At 53.4% G+C, this 18,473-nt stretch overlaps 1 protein-coding gene across 6 annotated transcripts in view; it reads left to right on the forward strand.

Moving 5' to 3' along the window:
* ITGA3 (integrin subunit alpha 3) overlaps window positions 1–15,728 on the forward strand; it is a 32,371-nt gene extending 16,643 nt beyond the window's left edge. For all 6 annotated transcript variants that reach the window (XM_012463491.3, XM_012463495.3, XM_012463492.3 and 3 more), the window contains 19 exons: window positions 1,609–1,697; window positions 1,834–1,970; window positions 2,137–2,223; window positions 3,156–3,223; window positions 3,296–3,432; window positions 3,988–4,137; window positions 4,242–4,339; window positions 4,606–4,753; window positions 5,015–5,083; window positions 5,671–5,750; window positions 5,831–5,908; window positions 6,457–6,559; window positions 6,709–6,891; window positions 7,081–7,203; window positions 7,895–8,008; window positions 8,870–8,968; window positions 14,280–14,405; window positions 14,760–14,900; window positions 15,638–15,728. In XM_012463491.3, the coding sequence (XP_012318914.2) occupies window positions 1,609–1,697; window positions 1,834–1,970; window positions 2,137–2,223; window positions 3,156–3,223; window positions 3,296–3,432; window positions 3,988–4,137; window positions 4,242–4,339; window positions 4,606–4,753; window positions 5,015–5,083; window positions 5,671–5,750; window positions 5,831–5,908; window positions 6,457–6,559; window positions 6,709–6,891; window positions 7,081–7,203; window positions 7,895–8,008; window positions 8,870–8,968; window positions 14,280–14,405; window positions 14,760–14,870 (2,000 nt within the window). In that variant the 3' untranslated portion in view covers window positions 14,871–14,900; window positions 15,638–15,728. The remainder of the gene's footprint in view (window positions 1–1,608; window positions 1,698–1,833; window positions 1,971–2,136; window positions 2,224–3,155; window positions 3,224–3,295; window positions 3,433–3,987; window positions 4,138–4,241; window positions 4,340–4,605; window positions 4,754–5,014; window positions 5,084–5,670; window positions 5,751–5,830; window positions 5,909–6,456; window positions 6,560–6,708; window positions 6,892–7,080; window positions 7,204–7,894; window positions 8,009–8,869; window positions 8,969–14,279; window positions 14,406–14,759; window positions 14,901–15,637) is intronic.
* Window positions 15,729–18,473: the final 2,745 nt, after the last annotated feature.

Genomic DNA, 18,473 nt, shown 5'->3' on the forward strand with positions numbered 1-18,473 from the left:
CAGTCCCCTTACTGACTGAGCGCCAGCTGCATACCAGGCTTGACAGGGCCCACAAATGAGGCAAGATGGTGCCACACCTGGGGAGCTCGCAGCAGTACTAGAGACAGGATGTGCAGATGTGCAGAGGGAGCAACAGAGGCAAGCTCGGTGGGCCTCCTGGAGGAGCTCGCATGCTGCTGTGCAGCCAAGCCTGGGCTGAGAGTGCACAGTGGAGTACTGATGAGGCACAACACGGGCATGGAAACTGGCCTGGTGTGCCCAAATCTAGCAGGTGTGGAGTGTTCCCACCAGAGAGGGAGTGGAGTGGGGGTGGATGCTTTGAAAGCCAGGCGGAGTATCTTAGGGATTTATATTTGGGTAATGGTGGTGGTCGGGTGGTGGGGCATCCAGAGGAAGTTTTAGAGCAGGGAAGTGATAAAATAACTTTGTACCTTGAAGGATGATTCTGGAACAAGTATGGGATGAGCGAGTGCAAGGGTGGAGAGGCTAGGGGAGTTAAGATCAAGAATGTAGTATCAGGTGGGAGCCCTGGACATAGGGGTCCTCATAAGTATTCTGCAGGACTTGGGGACCAATCAGACCTGGGGTATCAGGGACAGGGGCAGACCCAGGGCTGGAGTCAGTGCCATAGGGGCACCTGGCTTATCTGAAGGTCACTTCTTTGACAACCTGAGTTTCCCAGGACATAGCTGAGAACCAAGAGGAAGGCAAAGGAGCCTCTGAAGACCCAAAATAGGTGCCGGAAAGTTCAGTCAACAGAGGCCAACCGTGCACTGTGGAAGTCATTCGGTTTCTGCCTGGGACCTGCTTCCGCTTCCTTTACAGGCCTTACTAACAAGCTTGGCTTGTTAATTCCTTAGGCCTTATCCGACCAAAAGCTGCAAACTGGAAAGAGTTCAGCTTTAGAAGATAACCAAATACTTGGGGTTTATTTGTGGAGATTATTTGTGGAGATAATGATTAGGATTTTAAAAGCCTTGATGCTTTCAGTGAAGTCCACTGTAGTTCAAGTCCCAGCCTCTGGAGTGAGACAGACTTGGGCTCGTTTCCTCTTCTCTACACTCATTAGTTGTGAAACTCGGTTTTTGGAGTGTATCCTCATCTATAAAGTGAGGGACAATAGTACCCACCCGACAGCTCTCTCATGAAAATTAAATGAAATGAATAGCTGGGCATGGTGGTGTATGCTGTCCCAGCTACTTGGGAGGCTGAGGTGGGAGGATCGCTTGAGTCCAGGAGGTTGAGGCTGCAGTGAGCTGTGACCATGCCACTGCACTCCAGCCTGGGTGACAGAGCGAGACACTGTCTACACACACACACACACACACACACACACAAACTCTAAATGCTTGACAAGTACCTGGTAGAGACACCAAGTCACCTCCATCTCCTGAAGCTACTTTCCCACCCCTGATAGGAGGAAGCTGGGCTCCAGGTGGTCCCAGTCTTCATCCTGAGCTGCAGAGCTCTGCTCTGTCCCTGATGCTCTGAGCGCTGCCCATCAGGGTAAGATCAATTCTGTGCTGGGCTCTATGGCCTGGAGCACAGGGTTAGGGAGATGTGGGGCCCAGAGTACCTGGGTGACCTTGTCCTGCCTGTCTTCTGCAGATATTGCCGTGGGAGCCCCGTTTGAAGGCTTGGGCAAAGTGTACATCTACCACAGTAGCTCCCGGGGGCTCCTCAGACAGCCCCAGCAGGTACAGAGACAGAGATGGGTCTGCCACCCCCACCAGCCGGATGGGCCTTCCTTGCTTTCCTTCACCTACCCCTTCCCTGTAGCCCCTTGGGCTCTGCTCCCCAGAGCCTGTCCCCACCACTGTCCCCTGCCCCCAGGTAATCCACGGAGAGAAGCTGGGACTGCCTGGCTTGGCCACCTTCGGCTACTCCCTCAGTGGGCAGATGGATGTGGATGAGAACTTCTACCCAGACCTTCTAGTGGGAAGCCTGTCAGACCGCATTGTGCTGCTGCGGTGAGCCAGGAGGCCAGTGAACAGGGGTCGTTCTCTTCTTCATCTCTGTCTGCACAGAGTCTCATCTCTGTCCATGTTTGCTTCAGCTCCTTGGAAGCCTGGGCCCCAACTCTGGCCTGAGCAGGCAGGAGGCACTGATATCTGTCTGGCTCTGTTGTCTCTGCAGGGCCCGGCCCGTCATCAACATCGTCTACAAGACCTTAGTGGCCAGGCCAGCTGTGCTGGACCCTGCAGTTTGCACACCCACCTCCTGGTGAGATTGCTCTGCCCACCTACTCCTCATTCCAGCAGGCCAGGAGGCGCCCCAGCTCCCAAACCCCTCCCCTGGCCTCCTGTCATCCCACCTTTAGAAATTTGATTCTTGGGGCCAGCATTCGCCCTCTCTACCCAACCTCATTAAAAAGCAAAATTCCTTGCAAGAGGTAATGGATGAATTGGGGATCAGTAGAGTATAGTGGTTCAAAGTGGGAGCTCTGGACTGCCTGGTTCAAATCCCAGGTATGCCAGTGCAAGGGTAGGCTCTGGGGAGTGAAGTCCCAGAGGAAGGGGAAAAGGGACGCATTTAAGTGGATGGATATGGAGGAGAGTCTCCTCGGGCAAATTATTAATCCCTCTGAGGCTCAGATTTCTTGCTTGTAAAACAGAATTGATAATAACCAATTCACAGGGTTGTGATAATTAAATGAGATAATATACAAAAAGTCCTTAGCAGAGCACTGTGTATACCCTAAGTGCTCAAAATATGTTAGTTGCTAAGAAAGTGACAGTACTGATGGTGATAACTTCAAGGTCTTTATGTGAATGAGGATTTTGGATCAGAAGGCAAAGGCAGACAGCAGGGAAATGGGGTGAGTGATGCAGGGAGATCTGGACTGGGGATTGCTGCCTGGGTTCAGGACTGGGCTGGGCCACCAACTGACTGAGGACTTCAGACAAGTCCTTCTGGGCCCTGGGCCTCAGTTTCCCCATTGGTGACCTCTAACCCTATTTTCTTTGGCTCTAAGGGGAGTGGAAGGGAAGCGGCCAGGGGCACCACAGACCCACCACAGACAAAACTCCCTAGTTTTGTCCCTGCCTCTCTCCAGAAGGGCCTCGGTTTCCTTTTGCCCAGCACAGAGGCGAGAGCTAGGGCCTGGATGTGTGTGTCCCCCTGTGACCCGGCCCTCCTGTACATCCCTCCAACAGTGTGCAAGTGGAGCTATGCTTTGCCTACAACCAGAGTGCTGGGAACCCCAACTACAGGCGAAACATCAGTGAGTGCTGGGCTGCAGGGTGAAAGGGGTACGCTTCTCTGGCCCCTCGCTGACCACTCTGTCTGCCTGTAGCCCTGGCCTATACTCTGGAGGCCGACAGGGACCGCCGCCCGCCCCGGCTGCGTTTTGCCGGCAGTGAGTCCGCTGTCTTCCATGGCTTCTTCTCCATGCCAGAGATGCGCTGCCAGAAGCTGGAGCTGCTCCTGATGGTGAGGGAGGAGCAAGGGCAGGATGAGGGCTCCTGGGCTCCTGGAGGAGGTGACCAGTGTCCCCCTAGATCAAGGGTGAGGGACAGGGGTCTCCCCAGAGACACGTTGGGGACGTCAGTTTGGAAGGCTATCGGTCTTTAGGGGTACAGTGCACAGCACCCACACATGAGGAAAGATGGAGACCCTTGGGGTGGGGATAGTGCCAAAGTGAGGGGTATGGGAGCTCATGGCTCAGCCCATCTCTGGGAAAAGGGGTCCCTGAGTGGGGGTAAGCTCAGTCCCTCTCTGGGACATCAGGGTAGAAGGAGCTCAGCCTGGGGACCCTGTGGATGAGGAGGTGAAGGGACCTTTGAGGAGGAGAAGCCCTGTCTTTCCTCCTGAAGGGTCAGGAGGGTAGGAAGATGCAATACGGCGATTGGACTAGAGGGAGTTCAGCCTGTCAGGTCTTCAGGGTGGAGGGGGCCCCAGCTCTTCTCTGAGGTTCAGGGTGGTGTGAGGATTCAGCTGGGGCAGGGAGCAGTGCAGGGTGGGGCTCAGCTCACCCTCTCTCCCCAGGACAACCTCCGTGACAAACTCCGGCCCATCATCATCTCCATGAACTACTCTTTACCTTTGCGGATGCCCGATCGCCCTCGACTGGGGCTGCGGTCCCTGGACGCCTACCCCATCCTCAACGAGGCACAGTCTCTGGAGAACCACACTGAGGTAGGTGGGGCCGGGGCCTGGACTAGAAGGCCAGGGACCAGGAGGGCAGTGGGGCAAGAGGGCACTAGGTGTGGTGTGACCCTCACACCTCCGGCCACCCCCAGATCCAGTTCCAGAAGGAGTGCGGGCCTGACAACAAGTGTGAGAGTAACTTGCAGATGCGGGCAGCCTTCGTGTCGGAGCAGCTGCAGAAGCTGAGCAGGTAGCCAAGGGTGGGGCGGGGCTTCCTTGACTGGCAGGGTGGGGGCGGAGCCTCATGCCAAGGCAAGCCTGAGGGGTGGGGCTTTAGCGGGACAGCTGGAATGGTCAGAAAAGGGGCTTTCTTCTCCAGGTGAGACTAGAGGGCGGGGTCTGGCTGTCCTGAGAAGGGGTTTTTCTCACCTAGGAGACCCCAGGGGCGGGGCCTAGTTGATCCTGGAGGGCTCTAGGGGTGGGGCTTTTGGCTGAGTCCTGGGCTCCTGCTCTCAGGCTCCAGTATAGCAGAGACGTCCGGAAACTGCTCCTGAGCATCAACGTGACGAACCCCTGGACCTCGGATCGCATCGGGGAGGATGCCCACGAGGCGCTGCTCACCCTGGTGGTGCCTCCCGCCCTGCTGCTGTCCTCAGTGCGCCCCGTGAGTGCCCGCCGGCCGGCTCAGAGCCCAAGCAGGGCTCCACCGCGGCTTTGCATCCCCATATGCATGTCCTGTGCAGGTGTTGTCATCTGCCACGTGTCCCCCTCCTCTGGTCTGGGCATCCTCGGGGGCCTTAGTGTCTTTGCTGCTTGGAGAACCCGGTTCTCAAGCTCTAGGGCTTCTGACCCTGCACCACAGAGGAGGGAGGACAAGCCCTACTTTGACCCGACCCTGACCTAATTATTCTCCTCCTTTCCTCAGCCTGGGGCCTGCCAAGATAATGAGACCATCTTTTGTGAGCTGGGGAACCCCTTCAAACGGAACCAGAGGGTGAGCACTGGCCACATCCCCCTAGCCCTCCTGGGTCCCCTCTGATGAGCTCCTTGTCCTTCTAGCTTCTGCCTGCCTGCTTCCCGGGCTTCCTTGAAGTGGAGAGCCACAGTGAGGGAGGGGAGACCCACTAGAGGGTGAGAAGAGGCCCAGAAACTAAGACAAATGGGGCTGCTAGGGAGCTGCGCACAAAGCTAGAGCAGGTGAGCGGGCGGAAACCAGTTTTCCCAAGCATCAGCTGTGCGCCAGCCCCTGAGCCCAGCACGGTGCTCCTTTGATATCATTCTCACAGCCTTCTGCGGAGGTAGATGCTCCTTTACAGAAGAGGAAACACACACTTAGAAGGTTTCAGGGACCTGCTCAAGGCAGTGTAGCTCAAAAGTAGCAGAGCTGTGACCTCCACGGAGGAAAAGGGGAAAGGGAGACAGAAGTGAGATAGGGAGGTGGAGACCCCTCACCCAGAACAGGAGGAGGAGGAGGAGAAGGCCAGAAAGCCAACTAGAATAGTGTGCAGGATCCCTCATTCCCCACGATATCACTCCCACCGGACCCCAAATGCCACTCTCCACCTCCCCGACTCTTGGCAGATGGAGCTGCTCATCGCCTTTGAGGTCACTGGGGTGACCCTGCACACAAGGGACCTTCAGGTGCAGCTGCAGCTCTCCACGTGAGTGACCTCGGGAAGCCAGTCTGGGTCGGGCTGAGGTATCCTGGATCACCTTCCTACCCCTTGCATTTCCTTCCAAGGTCAAGTCACCAGGACAACCTGCAGCCCATGACCCTGACTCTGCTGGTGGACTATACACTCCAGACCTCACTCAGCATGTGGGTACCACTCTCCACACCCCCCCCCACCCCAGCCTGCTGTGCCTGAGCTAGGGGTTCCCTATCCCCAAGGTACCTTCCAAGCTCCTCTGACACCTCTCTTGGCCCAGTGTCCTCAGGCCTCTACCTCCCCTGGGTCATCCATTCCTTAACAACACCAGTCACTATTATTATTGTTACTATGATTATTCCCCCTCTAAGCAGGCAGAAGTGGAGGAATCAGCAACCTGGGGGCTAAGGTGTTCTCCCTCCCATTTTATAAGAGCTCGTTGTGTTAAGGGTTTTATATATATTGTCTCAATGACTTCTCACAGCAGCCCTATGGTACAACAGCTATAATTAAGTCCATTTTACAGACGAGGAGACCGAGGCTCAGGGAGGATAAATAGCTTGCTTGAGTCCATACAGCTGGTAAATGGCAGAGCTGGGGTTTCTATTGAGGTGCCTCATGTCAGAGGGGCCGTAGTTAACCAGCTTTCATGCCCGCCCCTTCTGCCAGGGCCCTGGTCTCCTGTCCCCCATGACTCCAGCATCCTTCTTACCCTTAGGGTAAATCACCGGCTACAAAGCTTCTTTGGGGGGACAGTGATGGGCGAGTCTGGCATGAAAACCGTGGAGGATGTGGGAAGCCCCCTCAAGTATGAATTCCAGGTAAGGGGCTCTCTGGGGTCCTGGGCTGGGGACTCATAGGAAGGATGGTTTTTATTTTTTCTGAGGTCTGAAGGTGGGAGGGTTGGGGGTTGGTAAGATGGAGGTGGTTTTCGAGGGGAGAATGACAATGACACATCTTGTGCCCACAGGTGGGCCCAATAGGGGAGGGGCTGGTGGGCCTGGGGACCCTGGTCCTAGGTCTGGAGTGGCCCTACGAAGTCAGCAATGGCAAGTGGCTGCTGTATCCCACGGAGATCACCGTCCATGGCAATGGGTCCTGGCCCTGCCAACCACCTGGAGACCTTGTCAACCCTCTCAACCTCACCCTTTCTGTAAGGACACCATCAGGGATATTTCATTTGCATCTCATTTGCATGCTGCAGGGCAGAAGGGGCCAGTGTCTTTCCCCTCCCTCCCCTCATACCCCTTTGGCAACCTGTCTCTCCCCGCCTTTCCCCTCTGGCAACCCTTCTCCCAATTCTTCCTCTGCCCTGCCAGCAAATCTCCTCTTTCCTCTCCAGGACCCTGGGGACAGGCCGTCATCCCCACAGCGCAGGCGGCGACAGCTGGATCCAGGGGGAGGACAGGGCCCCCCACCTGTCACTCTGGCTGCTGCCAAAAAAGCCAAGTCTGAGACTGTGCTGGTGAGTGGCCAGGGTGGGGCTGGAAGGGATCGCACCCGCCCCATCACAGGGTGCCTGGGCACCAGGGGCACACAAAGCAAGGGAGACCTCAGTGTGATGAGGTGATGAGGCCCCTGCCCTTGGGAGCCTCCACACACAGCAGGGAGCCTCACCTCCTGCCCTCGGAGGGTGCTTCACTCAGATGGGGAAGCATCGAAGACAAGGGACCAAAGGAGGAGACGCTGGCTAAGGAGCCCCAGCCCGTTGGGGACGATAGAGCCGCTCAGAGCCTTGGCGGCAGGAGGCAGTGTGGGGCAGGGCGTTGTGGGTGGGGTGCATGCCCTCTGCGGGTAGGGAGAGGAGAGCTGGCCTGACAAGGAGGTTGAAGCCCAGCTGGGTAGAGTGGGGAGTGGGGTCCCAGGGGCAGGAAGCTGGCCGGGAGGTGGGTGTAGGAGGTTGGGCCCTGTTTACATGAGCAGGGGCCAGATTCCATGTTATCCATCTGCCTGGCATTATATGACCTGTGCCCAAAGAATGTGTCTGAAAAGCATAACTGTGAGGTGGGGGGCGTGTGCGTGAGTGAAAGGATGTCAGGCCCCTTCGGGTCACCCAGGGGTGAGACAAAGCCTGGGAGAGCGGCAGGTAAGGAGCAGAGCATGAGGAATCTGGAAGCCCAGACCGTGTCACGTCTTGTGTTCCCTGCCCTCCTCAGACCTGTGCCACTGGCCGTGCCCGCTGTGTGTGGCTGGAGTGCCCCATCCCTGATGCCCCCATTGTCACCAACGTGACCGTGAAGGCACGAGTGTGGAACAGCACCTTCATCGAGGTCAGTGCCTGGGTCTGAAGGTCTCCCCATCACCCATTCCGGTGGGGAGGACCAGGGTCATAGCAGGGCTGTGTGTGAGAGCAGGGCTGCATGGATGTGTGCGTGTTTGTCTCCAGCCAAAACGACCTCTCTTGTGTCCATTATTTATCCATTACTTCCCACCTCCGTGCCTTTCCCCAGGCTATTCCTTCACCCCGGAATGCCCGTTTCCCCTCTGTAATCTCTGCATGTAAACTGCTACTTAGTTTTCAAGGTCTCTGTCAGATGCTTCCCATCAGTGAGGTCTTTTCTGGCTCTTCCAGCTGAAAATGATCTCTCTTCCAAAGGACACCCACCTAACTTTCTCAGAAGCCACATGTGCCTTTATCACACTCGAGTCTGTGTTGCAATGACTCACGTGCCAACTTTCTCATGCCATCTAGACCAAACTTTTTCTCTGCATGACTAGATTAGCAATCTTCAACTTTGCAGGCCGTGGAATTTCTGTTGCCACTACTCAGTTCTGCCATTGCAGCACAAAAACAGCCATACAAATGAATGGGTGTGGCTGTGTGCCAAAAACACTTCATTCACAAAAGCAGGTGCTGGGCCAGATTCAGCCCACGGGCCTGACCTAGACCATGACCTTCATTGTCTCGGCTGTCCCCAGCATCCAGCACAGGACCTGATGCACAAATGAATGAACAAATAAATAAATGATGTGCATTTGTGTGTGGAGGGGAGGCCTGGCTGACAGATCCTTTGGGGTGCTGTTTAAGGATGCTGCATGGTGGGAGGGTGATAGGGTAGGGGTGCTTAGGGTCGGAGGGAGGCTCAGAGGAGTGTCAGATGTTCGTCTTGACCCACCCCCTCCCCATCAAGGATTACAGAAACTTTGACCGAGTCCGGGTAAATGGCGGGGCTACCCTGTTCCTCCGAACCAGCATCCCCACCATCAACATGGAGAACAAGACCACGTGGGTGAGTGACATGTTCACTAGGACAGCAGTCTCCAGCCAGAGCTTGGGAGAGCCAGGCATCTTTTAAGAGCACATTAACACACTTCAGCCCTGTGGTTCTCAATCTTGGCAGCACGGTAAGAGTCATCTAGAGGAGTTCTGGTGTCTGGAACACACCCAGAGAGCAATTAAACCTGAGTCCCTGGGAGTGGATTCCGGTATTGCTGTATTTAAAGTCCCCCAAGTGATGCTAATATGCAACCAGGGCTGAGAACCACTGTATTCGCTTCTGTGATCTGCACAGTGTCTTCATGAAGAGTAGGGCTGGGATCACCTCTCTATTTTATGGCTAAGAAACTGAGGCCTAGAGAGATGTGAGTGGCCTCCCCAAAGTGGCACAACTTGTCAGGGGCTGGAACATGGGCCTCCTGATTATCTCACCATTGTCACATCCACCATGGACATGTGAGCTTCCGGCCACAGGCAATATATATATAGAGAGAAAGGCAGGATAACAAGGCAGAACGGAGGTTCAGCTATGAGAACCTGTTCAGTATTGGCAGACGATGTCCTCGTCTACATGGCAGAAAAGAGAAGCCATGGAAAAGCTATGATTTTATTTTATTTTGCTTCAGAGACAGGAGGTCACTCTGTTGCCCCAGCTGGAATGCAGTGGTGTGATCATAGCTCACTGCAGCCCTGCGCTCCTGGGCTCAAGAAAGCCTTCCCCCTCAGCCTCCTGAGTAGCTGAGACTACAGCCATGTGCCACGATGCCCGGCTAATTTTTTATTTTTAGGAGAGATGAAGTCTCACTGTGTTGCTCAGGCTGGTCTTAAACTCCTGGTCTCAAGTAGTCCTCCCACCTCAGCCTCCCAAAGCACTGAGATTACAGGTATTAGCTACCACACCTGGCCCAAAAAGCTACTAGACCCAATGAGAGAATTCAGGAAGTCCAAGAGGTCAAAACAGGATCAAAATACCCAACCTCCCTCGGTTTCCTACATGCTGGCAATAACCAATCATATATTTGCAAAGATCCCATGCGAATTCATCAGAAAAGTGATAGAGCATCTAGGAATAAATATAACAAGAAATGTGCAACAAAACCTTGAGTGATGGTTAGAAAAAAGTCAATATTATCAAGTCGTCAGATCTTCCCACCCAAATTATGCCAGTCTCAGTAGGATTCAGGAAGCTTGAAAAAGAAGTTCCCAAACTTGATTCTGAGTTGCATCCAGAAGAATACGTATGATAAAATTGCTAATAATTTGTTGTGAAAAGGATGTAAGTGAAGATATGTGGGAGATACGTATAGGGAGCCGAATGCAGGGTTGGTTATATACATTATTGTACATTTCCTAAGATAAATTAATATAGTATGGAAGAGGTGGAAGAAGGGCCAGAAAGATCAGTGGAACAAAATGGAACTTTATGAAACAGATGACCTTTTTTTTTTTTGAGACGGAGTTTTGCTCTTGTTACCCAGGCTGGAGTGCAATGGCGCGATCTCGGCTCACTGCAACCTCCGCCTCCTGGGTTCAGGCAGTTCTCCTGCCTCAGCCTCCTAAGTAGCTGGGATTACAGGCACGCACCACCATGCCCAGCTAATTTTTTGTATTTTTAGTAGAGATGGGGTTTCACCATGTTGACCGGGATGGTCTCGATCTCTTGACCTCGTGATCCACCCGCCTCGGCCTCCCAAAGTGCTGGGATTACAGGCGTGAGCCACTGTGCCCGGCCCAGATGACCTTTTTAATCCGTGGAGAAAGGTAGATTATTAAGTAGTGTTAGGAGAACACATTTAGAACTAAAGACAAACCTCTACCTCACACCGTAGACAAAAATAGAGCTAGATTAAATATTTAAATGTAGCAATTAAAATGAATATGCCAGAATATAATATAAAATTTTAACAGTAATCTTTAATTATGGGAAGAGTGAGTTATAAAGCCAGAAGTCATAAAGAAAAAAATTTGATAAATTAGACTCTGTGAAAATTTAAACCCGTACACAGCAAAAGAGTAAAGAAACTAAAAGGAGCTGAGCCGGGTGGCTCCTGCTTGTAATCCCAGAACTTTGGAAACTGAGGCAGGCAGATTGCTTGAGCCCAGCCCTACCTATCTCTACAAATAAATACAAAAATTAGCTGGGTGTGGTGGTGCACACCTGTAGTCCCAGCTACTTGGGAGGCTGAGGCAGGAGAATTGCTTGAGCTCAGGAGGTTGAGGCTGCAGTGAGCCGTGATTGTGCCACTGCACTCCAGCCTGGGTGACAGAGTGAGACCTTGTCTCAAAACAAAAACAAAAACTAAAAGGGCAAATGATATACTGCTTTTTAAAAATGTTGACAGCATATATGACAAAATATTGATATGTATTTTTTAATATATAAAGGATATTAATAGGCAGTGTACATGGGGTGAAAGACAAATGTTCATCTTGCTCATAAAAAAATAGAAATCACAGCAACAAGATTTTTCTTGCCAGCACTATTTAAAAAAAAATAATGCTGGCCAGGTACAGTGGCTCACATCTGTAATCCCAGCACTTTGGGAGGCCAAGGAGGGCGGATCATTTGAGGTCAGTTTGAGACTAGCCTGGGCAACATAGCAAAACATTCTATTAAAAACACAAAAATTAGCTGGACGTGGTGGTAAATGCCTGTAATCCTAGCTACTGAGGAGACTGAGGCAGGAGAATTGCTTGAACCTAGGAGATGGATATTGTGGTGAACCTAGATCGTGCCACTGCACTCCAGCCTGGGCGATACAGTAAAACTCTGTCTCGAAAAAAAAAAAAAAATTATACTGCTGTCTAATGCTGATGAGGCCGAGGGAAATGCTATTGATTTGGATGATAAATTGGTAGATTCTTTTAGGAGATGAAGTTTTCAATATGTACTAAAATTTACAGTGCCCGTTTCCTTAGATCCAGCACATGAGAATATATTGTAAGGAGCTAATAGGACAAGTATACAAAGATAAATGTACGGGGATTTCAAGAATTATTTATAATGGCAGAAAATTGGAAACAATCTAAAAGCCTTTCGGTAGGAGATTGGGTCAATAAATTATGGTACATTTCCTTCAATGACTGTGCAGTCCTCAGGAGAAATTAAGTTGATCTTTATCAATTGACATGGAAAGGTTGCTGGCTGGGCATGGTGACTCATGCCTATAATCCTAATACTTTGGGAGGCCGAGGTAGGAGGATCGATTGAGCTTAGGAGTTTGAGGCTATCCTGGGCAAAAAGTGAGACCCATCTTTACAAAAAAAAAAAAAATCAAGAAATTAGCTGGATGTGGTGGCACATGGTCCCAGCTACACTGGAAGCTGAGGCAGGAGAATCGCTTGAGCCCCAGGAGGTGGAATCTCCAGTGACATGTTTGTGTCACTGCACTCAAGGCTGAGCAACAGTGAGACCCTGTCTTGAAAAGAAACAGGTTGCTGAAGAGTGTATGTGGCATGAGTCCATTTACATAGGCCATATTAATATTCCATATTTACAAATATGGAAAGAGATTTACCAGAGATTACAGAGATAGTAATTTCTAGAGATTAAAATTACTGGGAACCAGCTGGGCATGGTGGCTCATGACTGTAATCCTAGAACTTTGGAAGGCCGGGGTGGGTAGATGACTTGAGGTTGGGAGTTCAAGACCAGCCTGGTCAACATGCTGAAACCCCTGTCTCTAGTAAAAATACAAAAATTAGCCCAGTGTGGTGCTGAGCACCTGTAATCTTAGCTACTCAGGAGGCTGAGGCAGGAGAATTGCTTGAGCCCAGGTGGTGGAGGTTGCAGTGAGCCGAAATTGTGCCACTGCACTCCAGCCTGGGCAACAGAATGGAACTCCATCTCGAAAATATACGTGTGTGTATATATGCATACATACACACACACACACACGCACACACATATATATATAACTGGGAACGTTTAGTTTTCTTTATATCATCTATATTTTTAAAAAAATCATCAAAATAATTTTAAAAGAAGTGAAAATCATGCATAGTCAGAAAAAACACGGCTGGGCACAGTGGCTCACACCTGTAATCCCAGCACTTTGGAAGGCCAAGACAGGTGGACCACCTGAGGTTAGCAGTTAAAGACCAGCCTGGCCAATATGGTTAAACTTCATCTCTACTAAAAATACAAAAATTAGCCGGGCATGGTGGCGCATCCCTATAATTCTAGCTACTTAGAAGGCTGCGGCAGGAGAATTGCTTGAACCTAGGAGGCAGTGGTTGCAGTAAGCTGAGATCTCGCCACTGCACTCCAGCCTAGGTGACAGAGCAAAACTCTGTTTCAAAAAAAGAACCCCAAAAACAAAACTCATATACACACACATCCATATTTATCTCCATTGAAGGGGAAGAAAAAGAATGGGACTATTGGCCAGGCGCAGTGGCTCACGCCTGTGATCCCAGCATTTTGGGAGGCTGAGGTCGGGAGTTCGAGACCAGCCTGGCCAGCATGGAGAACACCGTCTACTAAAAAATAGAAAATTAGCTGGGCATGGTGGTACATGCCTGTAATCCTAGCTACTCGGGAGGCTGAGGCAGGAGAATCACTTGAGCCCAGGAGGCGGAGGTTGTAGTGAACCGAGATCATGCCATTTCACTCCAACCTGGGTGACAGAGCGAGACTCCATCTCAAAAAAAAAAAAAAAAAAAAAAAAAAAAGGGACTGTATGCTATGAATTCTTTGTGGTTTTTTTGTGAATATTTATGGAGTGCTTGCTGTGTGGCAGGTGTTGCTCTAAGCAGTTTTCTTATATTAAACACACTTAATTCTCCCCAGCAACCTATGAGATAGGTATTATTCCCATTTCACAGATGAACAAGAGAGGTTAAGTAACTTGCCAAGGCCACACAGCTAGTGAATAGCAAAGCTGGGTTGGAACCCAGGTAGTCCAGCTCCAGAACCCCTGCTTTTGGCTGTTCTGCTATTCTGTGCGGTAGGCATTATGATCCCCTCATCGGAAAGCAGAAAGCATGAGATTCAGAGGGGTGCAATTACTTGTCCATGGTCACACAGCTCGTCAGGGATGGAGCTGGTACCCAGGCCCAGATGTGTTGGTCACAGACCCAGACTCCAGGCCACCTCCCAGATCTGAGGCTACTCCTCTGGAGCCAGGTCTTTGCCTGGGAGAAGCAGGAAGGACCCCTGGACCTGCTCTCAGTGGGGCCGGCAGGGGCTTTTTCTAGTCCCAGGCTGCCCCCTACTGGCAGTAGGACAAACGGCAGGTGCCCTGGACCAGCTGGCGATAGGAAGGGTGAGGAAGGGCCTAAGCGGGCAGACACAGGGCTGAGTCCTCCTCTCCCCACTCCAGTTCTCCGTGGACATTGACTCGGAGCTGGTGGAGGAGCTGCCGGCTGAGATCGAGCTGTGGCTGGTGTTGGTGGCCGTGGGTGCGGGGCTGCTGCTGCTGGGGCTGATTATCCTCCTGCTGTGGAAGGTTAGGAGCCAGCCCCCCAACTCCCACTCCCAGACCTCTACCAGCATGCTCACCAGCCCTTCCTCCAGCCCATGCCTCCCCATCCCAGTCCTCCCTTCCATCGCACCGCAGCCCTTCCTCCCTTTCCTCTCCACCTTCTCCCCCAGCTTTCAGGCTCATCCCCGGGCCTGGGTTAGTGGGGGGAGCTGCAAGCTGGAAAGGGGGACCCAGGAGCTCTGGCCTCTGACCACATCACCAAGCTGGGACTGAGCCCCAGCCCCCAGGCTCCCCAGCCCTCAGCCCTGGTTCACGCATGCTGGTGAGGACAGCCCAGCGCCCCCCTGATGGCCCGTCCCCACCTCCTCCCCTCCTCAGTGCGGCTTCTTCAAGCGAGCCCGCACTCGCGCCCTGTATGAAGCTAAGAGGCAGAAAGCGGAGATGAAGAGCCAACCGTCAGAGACAGAGAGGCTGACCGACGACTACTGAGGGGGCAGCCCCTGCCCCCGGCCCACCCGGGTAACGGCCTCCGGGCCCCCTTCCCCGAGCCCCACAGCTGGCCAGGCCTCTGACTCTGTCCTGTCTGCTCCTCTTCCTTTATGGGGCTGCTCTGACCTCATTCTGTCCACACCACCACCTCAAAGATCAGGCCACTCCGACTCCCATCCAGCCCTCTGGTCTGGCTTTCATCAGCCTCCCCCTGAGCCCCTCGGTGACTTGGGACCCCACGAGGGAGCCATAAAACCCTCTCCGTGATGACTTTGCTTTCTGGGGATTGGAACAAGGTCAAGGGCAAGGCCAGGCCCCATCTCTGTAAACCACAGGCATGTCCAGAATAATTCTTCACTCCATTTCCACCCGTCGGGAAGGAGGGGAGCAGTAGAGACCCTCCTCCTGGGAAGTAGCACATTTCCTCCTGAGCAGCCCTTCCAGGATAGCAGTGGACCCACTCCCAACGTTGTGGTCAGGGTGGACTGCCCTGTCTTCCTGGCCTTTCTGCCCACTGTCTCTGCAGCTGCCCTCGGTCTGCATCTGCCTCTTCCTCTCCTCTCTGCCTTCCTCAGCTCCTGCTTCCTCTTGGGCCTGGGGTGGGGAAACTCATCCTCCATCTCTCAGTGCAGGGAGATGGGATGTGTTTCAGTGAAGAGTTCTGGCTTTGAGGACCTCTGTGGGGAAGAGGGAGAGGCCAGGCACTCCTGCCCGGTGGCCTCAAACTCTGGATGCTGATGTTCTTTCTCTTCTCCCTCCAACTCCAGTGTGACTTCTTTAAGCGGACCCGCTATTACCAGATCATGCCCAAGTACTACGCGGTGCGGATCCGTGAGGAGGAGCGCTACCCGCCTCCAGGGAGCACCCTGCCCACCAAGAAGCACTGGGTGACCAGCTGGCAGACTCGGGACCTTTACTACTGATGTCCTCCCTGATCCCAGCCCCTCCCACCCCAGTATCTTTTTTTTTTTTTTTTTTTTGAGACAGTCTCACCCTATCACCCAGGCAGGAGTGCAATGGCACTATCTCAGCTCACTTCAATCTCTGCCTCCCGGGTTCAAGCGATTCTCCTGCCTCAGCCTCCCAAGTAGCTGGGATTACAGGTGCTCGCCACCACACCCGGCTAATTTTTTTGTATCTTGAGTAGAGACAAGGTTTCACCATTTTGACCAGGCTGATCTCGAACTCCTGACCTCGTGATCCGCCCATCTCGGCCTCCCAAAGTGCTGGGATTACAGGCGTGAGCCACTGTGCCCGGCCCCAGTGTCTGCTTTCTTCCTATTTATCATAAGTTATGTCTCTGACAGTCCACAGTGGCCACCGCTGCCTTTGGCTGGCACCAGCAGGCTCAGGCACATGCTGTCTGGCCACGGGCATCTCCCTGAAGGGGGGCCAGCACCATGGACCTTACAACGCCAAGCACGCTGCGGTCCTGTGCCCTAGACACACGTGGGGCCCACTGCTCATGGACCGTGCTGGTGTATCACTGATGGTGCGTGGGCTCACCGTGTCCCAGCCTCTGCCTGCTCCAAAACCGAGCCAAAACCAAGCCAAAGGGCCTCAGCCAGAGCCGGGAGGAAAAGGCCCCCCAGTATGGTGACGCCTCCCCTTTCACACTGGATCCACCTTGAGACACAGTCACCAGATTGACTTTGCTGTCAAAACTACTGACAGGGAGGAGCCCCCTGGACTCTCAGTCGGTGGCTCCCCGAACACCCAGGCCAGAGAGCTGGGGGTCCTGCCTATGGTTGCCCATGGGGGCATTTGCAGGACCTGGCATGCTCAGACCTAAGAGCAAGGAACTACAAAGAAGTTTCCAGAACAGCTTTCTTTCCTGCATCTCCGTGAAGCCTCTCTCCTTGGCCACAGACTGAACTCGCCGGGAATGCAGCCAGAAGGAACAAAGACAGGCAAACTGCGAGGCAGCCTGGACCTCGTGCCCCGGGGAGCATGGTGGGAGCCTCCATGGAGAGGAGGGGACCGATTCTGGGCTAACATGTTGAAAGGTGACAGAGGAGATGCCACTTCTGACTCACCACTACCAGCCAGCCTCAGAAGGGCCTGGAGAGACCCTACAAGACCACGGAGGGAGTGACACTTGAATGTAGAACAGGCAGGGGGCCCTGCTGTGCCCAGCCAGCCAGACCCCACGCTGCCCCTGCTGACCATGCGTTGGGGGCCTAGAGGTGGACTTCTTAGCTGTCCTTGGCTTTCAGAGCCAGTCTGGCTCTGCTCCCTCCCCCATGGGCCGTGTCCTAATGCCCATTCCAGAAGCTGAGGCTAGTAAACCTCTCCTGACCCCTGCCTGTTGGCAGCCCGCTCCCCAGCCCCAGCCCCTTCCATGGTACTGTAGCAGGGGATGCCCTCCCCGCCTCGTGCCTTCTTTGTATATTGGCTTCTCACGGCGACCAATAAATAGTTCCCAGTTTGTATGCATCTGCCTCCACCCACCCCCCAGCCCTGACCAACCCCGGGTCAATGAATGATACATCATCCAGCCAACACCTTGGTAAATGAAGCCAGGGATAGGGGCTTGTAGGTTTGAGGGTAAAGATTGATGGAGGCAGCCAGGTGCAGTGGCTAACACCTTTAATCTCAGCACTTTGGGAGGCTGCGGCAGGCAGATCACCTGAGGTCAGGACAAGCCTGGCCAATGTGGAGAAACCCCATCTCTACTAAAAATACAAAAATTAGCTGGGTGCAGTGGTGCGTGCCTGTAATCTCAGCTACTTGGGAGGCTGAAGCAGGAGAATTGTTTGAACCCGGGAGGCAGAGGTTGCAGTGAATCGAGATGGCGCCACTGCACTCCAGCCTGGGCAACAGAACGAGACTGTCTCAAAGAAAAAGAGATTGATGAAGGTGACTGCTCCCAGGAATCCTCCCATCTAAGAGTCGGACATAGAGGTCCAGAACAGAAGATGAGGATTGAGCCCTGGGGGGCCTGGGTGAAATCCAGAACGCCTTCCTGGAGGACATTGCGCTGACCCTGGGGAGGGACAGGCAGGCAGAGGCAGCGGCATGCAGGGTTGGGAAGAGACAGAGGCTTCTTAGCTGTAGGAACAGGTGGTCCCGGCAGGCTGTGGAGGGAGGCTGGGTGCAAGGGTGGAGAGAGGAGAGCCCCCTCGGTCGGGCTGAATTCAGATAAGAGCCTGCTGGTTTCCCCACAACCCCCAGCAGAGGCCGTAAAGAGATCAGAAGGTAAACTACTGATCCGAGGCTGCAGAGACTCAAAGGTCACAGTGTCCAGCCTCGAGGAGCTGAGCGCTCCAGTCTTTCAGAAGCTGCCTGGGAGTGTTTGAGTGCCTGGCCTATGTGGCCACAGCGCGTGGATCAAGCCCGAGCTTTGCTTCCTGCCTTGTCCTGGGAGCAGCTTCCTCCTCTGCCCTCGGTGCATCCCCTCCACACAGGCCTGGGGAAGAGAGCAAGTCTGTTCCCCCTGTGATCTCTGTGACCTGGAGTGTGGCCTAGGTCCTTCTGTTAATTTTCCTCACGGCGGTGAACTTTGGCAAGACTTCACTGAAGGCTGGAAATTGCTACCCAGAGAAGCCCAGAGGTGGAAGCCAGTCTGATATGCTCAGAGCTCACAGACCCAGGCTGTTCCGG

Source organism: Aotus nancymaae, unplaced genomic scaffold, assembly GCF_030222135.1.
Source record: "Aotus nancymaae isolate 86718 unplaced genomic scaffold, 86718_ANA_hifiasm-v0.15.2.pri h1tg000072l, whole genome shotgun sequence".
Lineage (NCBI taxonomy): Eukaryota > Metazoa > Chordata > Mammalia > Primates > Aotidae > Aotus > Aotus nancymaae.